We start from the raw sequence: 9,323 nt of genomic DNA, 5'->3' as shown, positions 1-9,323 counted from the left end.
TTTGTAAAATAAGAACATGAACGTAATCAATCAATCAAAAATAATAATCTGCAAATTCATGTATTTTAAACGATACCCCTTTAACTAAAACAAAAATAAATTAAATCTTTACAAACATAACATAAATCAAGGCACAAGAAACACAAATATATTCTTATATATACTGTACATATACTATATATATATATGTATGAATGAATGAATGAATGAATGAATGAATGACTTTTATTTTCATGTCATGTCCAAAGACCCATCACTTACTGGATTATAAGACTCCAGAAAAAGAAAATCATCAGTTTACAAAATCACATTCACTTAATTTGGGAGCTACACAATTTACACCAGAAAAACAAAACAAAAACAAAAAACAAATAAATNCTCACTTCCTTTTCCCTTCCTGCTACAATATATATATATATGTGTTGTGTGTATGCATGAATGAATGAATGAATGAATGAGTTTTATTTTCGTGTCATGTCCAAAGACCCATCCCTTACGGGATTATAAGACACCAGAAAAAGAAAATCATCATCAAAATCACATTCACTTAATTTGGGAGCTACACAGTTTACACCAGAAAAACAAAACAAAAACAAAAAACAAATAAATAAATCAAATAAAAGTAAATAATAGTTCTTTCTCCACAACAAAACCAAAATAGATATTTTCACATATATGTTACTTTTCTTCGTTTATCCCAAGCTTTCTCTAAATAGTCAGCAAGTGCGAATACTTTATAATCAAAAATCCATTTGAGCCTCTCAGCATCATTCAACCACATCAAGTCTAAATTCTTACACCTGTTAAATAATTTCTGATGCAACTCATGATACAGAGGACAATAAAAAACAAAATGGAACTCATTTTCAATATCATGTAATTATGTACTCAGAGGTGGGTAGAGTAGCCAAATATTGTACTCAAGTAAGAGTATTGTTGCTTTAAAACAATATAACTCAAGTAAAATTAAAAAAGTATTTTGCATTAAAACTACTCTGAAAAGTACAATTTATCCAAAAAGTTACTCAAGTAAATGTAACTGAGTAAATGTAAGTAGTTACTACCCACCTCTGCTTGTGAGCCATTTCTAATTCACTATAGAGTGACAGTTAATGTAAATTTAGATTTTCTCAAATATTCAAGATTAGCATTGTCAAATGCTTACAATTTTGTCTCTCTCTCTATATATATATATATAATAAATAAAAAACTGTATCTGCAGTTGGACATGGGCATTAAATTTGTTAAAAGTGGCATTAAAAAGGGCATTAAAAAGCATTAAATTAGATTTGCTGATACCTGCAGAAACCCTGAGATAGCTTCATTGTGTTTGTGGTGTCAAAAATGTGATCACAATTGCAGGTTAGAAAACTGGTGCCCCCAGCTGTTTTCCAGAAATTTCTCATCTCAATTTACATAGGACTGAATGAGAAAAAAAAGTGTCTCTCCCTTTGCTTGGAAGCTCACTGAGCCAAATGTGTATACAATTGTAAGTGTGAGTGATTCCATTAGCACATTTCTGTGACCAACACAAATTTTTCTACATTTTGATGTATAAATGTGTATGTAGAGTGAAAATTGTGGCAGTGAGAGCAATTTGTTAAGAAATTTTGAGACTTGGAAGTTGGAAATCAGCACCAGCCACTAACCAAATTCTGGTAAAATATGCAGGTAGCTGCAAGATTTTCTTCACTTATCAGTCAAAAAAGCAATGGTAATCTATTGAGTGGCTGATAGATTTTGCTATCCACTGGCCACTGTGGCAGGTGGACCAAAAAGTTAATTTTCAACCCTGTTTGGAGATAAAACAAAATGTTATTCACTGAGCTCGCCAGAGACAGAGGTCAACCTGAAGAGCTCTGTTGTCGTTACCTTACAATGTATGTAACTCAACTTTTAAGTTATAACTGCATATTTTGAAGATTCTGATCTATTCACAACAGTAAAATTGCATATGCATTTCTCTGTCATTGTTATTTTCATAGTTATGTTCTTGCTGGTTATCTTTATGATTATTTTGTACACTTCACTAATTAATATTCCCACTATTACTATTCAACTCGTCATCAGTCACTAAAATGTGCTGTCATCCAACATTGGGGCTTCTGAGAGCTGCCAATCAGCTGTCAAGCTGTCGTCTGTTTGCCTCTCAGTCAATGTGATATATCTTCCAGTGTGCAGAGGATTGTGAATTGTGGAGGATTGTGTCAGAATAGCCAGAAAGACATGCTGGCTTGCATGATTGCAAAATGCGACCGGATATAGGAGAACATCCTGGTATTTTTGGCACACTATATATTGGGACATATTAAATCCTGTTCTGGCATATTAAATAGTGGTAGTATGGGTGTTGGAACACAGAGTAAGAGGTGTGTGTGTGAGACAAAGGCCACATGTGGTCAGTCAGGACAAAGTCAGGACAGTTAGGACAAAGGAGCAATGGAAACCTGTGAAGCAGGAACTTTGAGTTCCCTCTTTGGAAAAAAAAAAAAATACAGTATATGAGTGTATGTGTAAGTGATCCATGTTGGGTAAAGGTGCTAGGGTTAATTAAGGGGTCATTTAATTGCATGCAAGACTTACTGTGTTAATAGTAGGAAACTAAAAGTGACTTCGCTTTGGCAGTGCCAACTAACCAAAACTTGACTACAAAAACATCACAACAATATGTCATTAAAGCGCATCAAATCAATACGTTACACATATAGTCAGGCAGCTTAGCAAAATAATGGGGACGTGCCTGACAAAAGCACCAAATTTTTTCTACATGTTCTTCATCATCATAACTTTCAATTTAGAAGGGGAGCCACTTCATCAAGATGGTGGAAGGCGGCCATGTAAAATCTATAAGTGCCAATATCTCAGCTTCCAAGCTACTTAGAAGGTTAATGTTGGTGTCAAAATACACATTTTCTGGGTCAAGGAATGCATTAAAGCTATTAGGAATATCACTAGATGATTGTTTGTGCCAGTATTAAATAATTTGGTTTGTTCCTTCACGAAAGACTGGTGCTGAAATGCACTGGAGATTGTTTCTATGTCTAATATGATCATGCCATTATAAAGGTATTTGACTTTTTAAAGAGATTGCTTTGAAACTTCTTTGTGATGTAGACATGTATCCCTAACCAAAGAGCACCTCCAAGAAATATTTTGAGTCCAGGAATTACTCCTACCCAAACATCGTTTGAGACAACAATATGCATTTGATGAAGTAAGCTAGAGTGATGCCACTCACTCTGCACATGCTCAGTTAGACAGTTAGATGTTCAGTTATTGAAACAAACTCCCAGAGAAATTTACCAGCAAGTGTTTTTAGGTTAAAAAACAAACAAAAAAGAAAATCCCAAAAACATTTCTATTAGAAGAATGCTATTTTTGGATGATGACACTGCTGTAAGTAGCTAGTAAGTAGCTAGCAAGTACAGGTTAATAACTAGGCTACCTAGCTAGTTAGTTTCAGCGGGTTAGGGTTAGCCCTAACCAGTACTCAAGTTGTTAAAAAAAATAAATAAAAAAAAATCACGCTGGATGGTGGATTTTTTCACATGGTGACAGGGGCAGATTATTTATTAGGTGGCAAGAGGGGGGCAGGAATTTTTGAGGGGTGGCAACATATGGCAGACGTAAATATACTGAATTTAATCACAGTTTGATGAGAAATAGTATGTTCACACTACATAAGGGCAGGGGCTGCCATTTACAAACTCATACAGACAAACTTAATCTCATGCAATGTCTTGCATTTGAGGTTTCATGTGAAACAGTTCATATTAGGAATAAGTGTTGAAGGAGGTTCAACAAACCCTGAGTCTAACCCTAACTCTGAGTTGATTTACCCTGAGATGGAAAACACTGAGTTACCGGTTCCAGAACAGCCGATTTGAGTTAGTTCAGTCAACTCTGAGTATGTTCACTCTGAGTTAAGCCGACAATAAAAAGCCATCATCAATGGAGCTCCGACTCCACCATTCACCATGGCAACAGGTAAATAAAAGACAGTGCCTCCATTTTGCTCATTATGCTCACTCAGAAATATTAACATATAATCCCCAATATTTGGCTATAGGAATTATGTTCCATCAGTGCGACCAATGACATCAGTGATAGAAATCATTAGTCATTGATACTACGTGTCTGAAGCTTCATACCGATTTTTAAAATTGAAATAATTAGACCTACACATTATGTGCAATAATCATTTCAGAGCTGCTCTAACAGACTGACAGTCTGATCCTTGTGCACAGTGTTATATAAAATAATAAATATAAAAAGGACAGAGGTTTGATTTACCTCTCTTTCTGGAACTGAAAACCCAGAGTTTCCCTCATTTCAGGGTTAACATACTCAGTTTTCACTAAATCTGCTTTCTGGAATAGGCTACCCCTCTGGCTCCACTCAGTTTTCCAAACAAAGCAGTCTCTTGCCACTCTGCTGTTATCTCGTGCTGCATTCACTGCACTCGGACATTGGAGATTCCCGCTCGTAAATGTCAAATTGGCCATAACTTTTCTTTGAATTCGTTGCTTCCAACTGGGGTGGCAGCAGGGGTGGCATGGCTTTCTTTTAGGGTGTCATTTGCCACCCTATGCCACCCCGGTAGATCCGCCCATGCATGGGGACATAATTTGTGCTGATGGCAGCGCAGAGGGTGTGCCATAGCACCACAGCTCTTACATAGTTAGGGTCAAATGCACAGGACAAGTGCAAAATCATTTCTTCTTCTTCTATTTGGGTCAACCGATGATACTAATAATAATCAAAGTCAATTTTGCTTTTAGAATATTGAATTATAGTGTATTTTTCAAAAAAGCAGTTAGTGGTATATGATCAAACTGGTATCTTATCTTTAATTGTGATTAATTAAATCATATAAATTAAACAAGAACCCCTTAAGAAATTGGGAAAAATGTTGATCTTTATTGATACAAATACAAATATTGTAGGTTAAAAATCCCAACTTCAGGGCATGGAGTGCAAATTGAAACTTAAAATATAAAAATATATTAAAAATACAAATAATACAAAATACATAGAACCAATTCTATGGCTGCCTACCCCACTGTCCCCTATCTCATAAAAGTTTCCAGAGATTTTCATAGTCATGCTTTTTGTTCTCAACATTTCTTGCCCTTGCTTGCTGGCCATAGTTATCCTCTATGTGAAGAAAATAAGCTCATTATGGTTTTGTTAGAATGACTGAGCAGAAATCTTATGCAAGCACATGACATTACTCTTCCAGTTGATTTTTAAGAAAACTAATATCACTGTTTAACCCTATGGGCCCTAGGCCTTTTTGGGGTATTTTTCCTGCCTTTACTTTTAAGGTCATATCACAGTCATTATAAAGGCTACATACACATGCTCTATCTTGTTTTGTTTTTTTTCAGGACAATCTGCTATCCAGATTTGCCATCATTTCATGTCCTTCTATGTGCCTGTATTTTATATTAATTTTTATATCAATGAAAAAAACAAATCCGTGTGACTAAATTCTTACATTTTTACATGTATCTCACCATAGCAAGTTGGAAGAAGACATATTCTGCCATATATGAAGAGGGGAGACTCTCCATGATGCTGGGACATTCTTTCACTTCACAGTTGTCCAAAACATGTGGTTTGTGCCAGGCGGACATGATAGCCAGTATTTTTTCATTATTGCAAGAAATTCCATTGACTCATTCACAAGTCAAAAATGTGTTTTATCTGAAAGAAACATGCAATTCAAATCATTCATGTCATCCATTCCAGACGCTTTTGTTGAAAATCATGTCAGTACATTCCCAGAATTAATATTTTTATTTGATCTTGGCATGAACAATTATCTAGTGACAGTGGCTTTTTGAAGGGCAGGGGCGAAAAGAAAGCGTGCATTTTGGCTCCCAAGAGAGCACTTTAGCGCGCATTTTGGCTCCCAGGAGGGCACTTTAGCGTGCATTTTGGCTCCCAAGAGGGCACTTTAGCGAGCGTTTTTCAACAATTGGGCCTAGAGGGGGGGCCCAAGTTGTACTGCTTGTTAGATGGCAATCCTGTCCGTGTGGATGGGCAAGGCTTAGAAGAGGGGTTCCAGCACAATCTTTACTGCGCTGTGTTCCAGTGGTTCAGAGGAATTTGTTTGCTGTGTTTGTCCTTGTAGAGTTACGGCCGGGGTCCACCGGGCACGTCAGCGGCGCGACACGTCTGCAGCGCGAGTCCCATAGCAGTTTGCCCCCCTGTTAATCAATTACAGCATCTCCACCGGCAACGGGAGCGGCGCGACAACCCCCGTCTTCATGCATTTACCCATGTTTATCCGTGACATTGTGTAAATGTCCGTGGCAGACATTTGAAAGTGAGTAGATGACAAACAGTACAGTAAACTTGTAGATAAGCCTCTCGGCTCGGCAAACGGTAAACAACCCCGCTGGCTTCTCTACGTGTCGCTTCCGTACGCAGTCAGTGGAGCCCAAATGAATACGCCGCGATGCTACGCTGACATGACGCTTCCGTTTGCAGCCGGTGGAGCCCGGCCGTTAGACGTTTGGCACTAACTTGGCTTTGTTCTCCTTTGCTTGGAAAGTACACATTGTGTCTGCTGAAGGCAGTAACTTGTTGGCTGTGCTTACATTTAGGAGAGTTCAGTCTGTCTGCTTGAGCAGGCCACGTTCAGAGGGCTACTGTTGCAGCTCCTGCTGGGAGCTGAGGCGAGTAAAGGTTGGTGAAGGGCTTCAGCTGCTCCAAAACCCACCTCTCTAGAGGTTCCAGGGGAAGAGAGGAAGAAGAGCAGAAGCATTCTTCTTTTGTTAGCTTGGTGACATTACAGGGGGTCACATGTCACATCTCACAGTGGCCAATCATGTTTAAATGGGCAAGTTTGATACAAAGCCGTGAAGAAGAAGGGACCCATGGGAGAACAAGTTTATTTGGCTTTTCTTTTGTCTGATGAGCAAATAAGAAGAACAGAGAACAGAAGCCATTTTAAGATGCTGAACTTACAGGACACACATGCTCACATGTCCAGACTAAAGCTGCACAAATGAATAAATCATCTGTTGAGTCCAGTGGTCTCAACACACTCCACGCCTCCAGTTTGTAACACAGGCTTTCTCTCATAAATATGTAGTTTCCATGTCCAAGCTGAGGCAGCCACGCCACTCAAGTCTTTTCCTCTGACTTGACAAAGCAAAACCACAGAAATCATACAACTGTTTTCACAGGATGGCTAGTACTCATCATTAGTATTTAAGTGACTTTGACATAAAAACCTGAGGATTACCCCGTTAAATGTGCATGTGATTCTCTGGCAGATTCAGTTTCCTGCTCTGGACATCCGCCTGTCCTACAACGACATACAGCTCTTCTTGGCTATTGCCAAGTCCATTCCTACTGCCAGCTCTCCACTGTCCTCTGACTCTGATCCCACCTCTGTTGCCAGCACTGGGGCCACAGCTACAACCAAAGACAGCTTTAGGCAGAGGACTGAGGCCCTCATAGGTATGTGAAGACCAGGCTATAGAGTTGATTTTACTCTTCACGGTCTAAATGTGTTTTCAGAAGCTTTCCATCCCAAACAAGTTTAAAATCTATTTTTTTTGTTGCAGTTATTATCAGTGTCCAAAATGTAAATGTTGGCAAGGCTACAGTTTTGTCATAGTGATGGCATCTTGTTATTCCAGTGCTTATTCCTGTTCTCAGAAAAGCTGATTATGAATGTGTGTTTTGTCTCCACAGAGGGCCAGCTGACCCGTTTACAAGACCTTGGTTTCAGGAAAGAGGACTGCAAAAGAGCTTTGATCCACTGTAAAGGTGTGTTAGGCCTTTAACACTGTTCTCCACGCTTGGCAACCTGACAGTAGAACTTACAAAGTCTTTTCACCATTATTTCATGAAAACCCATATAAGACACTGCAATGCACCCCTTAGGTCAGCTGGACCAGGCTGCCACATGGCTGCTGGAGAACGCTGAGAACATGGCAGGCCATGGCAGAGCCAGGGCTGACTCTGGCTCCAGCAGCCACTCAGCTCCTCTGTCAGGGGTGGAGGTGAAGGCCGAGAGTGTCTGCATCTGTTTCATCGATGACTGTTTGGACTGTGACATACCATTGGCTGAGTTAACCTTCTCCAGTAAGTCTCATTTACACAAGCTCCAAACATATGGTGTAGACTGGGAAAGGCTTATTGTCATTATGAGGAAGGATTAAGCAGCTCAAGTGCCACATTTTATCTTGCCTCAGTGTTTATTGCTTTCAGAATTTAATTCAGACTCATTCTTCTGGTATTCATACACATTTGCCACTTATTTTGCCTATACTGGGCTCCTCTGTTTGGTTAGTCCCTGTGGATTGATGGTTAAGCTATATACAGGGTTTGCACGAGGTGTTTAAGCTTGAAGTGCTTGAATTTTTAAGGCAAAATCAAGTACTAAATACCCTGAAAATAGCCCCTTTTTTGGACCCATGAACCACATGTTTTATTTTGACTGAAGTTCTGTTCATCAAGTCATCTCAAGAACATTGCCCAGAATAAGAAATCACTCAGCTTTTTCTTTCTTTCTCACTTTGATGATTTGATTTATTATGCCTCTGTGCCAGCACTAGTTGTGAGTGGAGGCATGTTTTTGGATTGTCCATCTATCCGTACATAGTCGGTACATACGTCTGTCCCATCCTCGTGGAATACGATATCTCAAGAATGCCTCAAGGTAATTTCTTCAAATATGGCACGAATGTCCACTTGGACTCAGCAATGAACTGATTAGTCTTTGGTGGTCGTAGGTTAAAGGTCAAGGCCACTGTGACCTTGTCTGTCTTATTCTCGTGAATGCAATATCTCAAGAACGCCTTGGGTAAATTTCTTCAAATTTTGCATAAATGCTCACTTTGACTCAACAATGAACCAATTGGATTCCTGTGGCTAAAGGTCAAGGTCAGTGTGACCTTGAATTTGTCTTATTCTCATCAATCTGGAAATCCATTGGTAAAAAAAAAAAAAAAAAAATTCTTCCTTTACCTCTGGAGGCACAGCCCGGAGTTTTTCGGCCTCACGCCCTTCACTTCCGCCGGTGCCCCCAGGGAATCGCCGTGTTGTTTACAAATACTTCTGGTAGAAAACCAGCAGAGTTTAGCTATATATCACATTTTTCACGTCACTAACGTTATATCACCGTGTAGATTAATCTGATGTTTGTTAAGTCTATAAACACAATGACTGAACAAACGTTACTATTTCTGTGTGCACGTAATTAATATGGTTATCGTAGATTAGCTGGGCTAAACGTTAGCTGTTAACGTTAGCCGTTAGCGTTGTCTATAACCATAGACTGTATAAAAATAAGGTAATAA

The 9,323-nt window shown here is 39.0% G+C and overlaps 1 protein-coding gene across 9 annotated transcripts in view; it reads left to right on the top strand.

Annotated features, from left to right (window-relative positions):
* Positions 1 to 9,323, top strand: part of vps13d (vacuolar protein sorting 13 homolog D) — a 274,881-nt gene that overhangs the window by 163,557 nt on the left and 102,001 nt on the right. For all 9 annotated transcript variants that reach the window (XM_050064560.1, XM_050064557.1, XM_050064558.1 and 6 more), the window contains 3 exons: positions 7,290 to 7,476; positions 7,714 to 7,788; positions 7,906 to 8,106. In XM_050064560.1, the coding sequence (XP_049920517.1) occupies positions 7,290 to 7,476; positions 7,714 to 7,788; positions 7,906 to 8,106 (463 nt within the window). The remainder of the gene's footprint in view (positions 1 to 7,289; positions 7,477 to 7,713; positions 7,789 to 7,905; positions 8,107 to 9,323) is intronic.

The sequence above is a fragment of the Epinephelus moara genome, chromosome 16 (genome assembly GCF_006386435.1).
Source record: "Epinephelus moara isolate mb chromosome 16, YSFRI_EMoa_1.0, whole genome shotgun sequence".
NCBI classification, from domain to species: domain Eukaryota; kingdom Metazoa; phylum Chordata; class Actinopteri; order Perciformes; family Serranidae; genus Epinephelus; species Epinephelus moara.
Note: the sequence above shows the minus strand (reverse complement) of the source record. Positions and strands in the feature narration are given on the sequence as shown.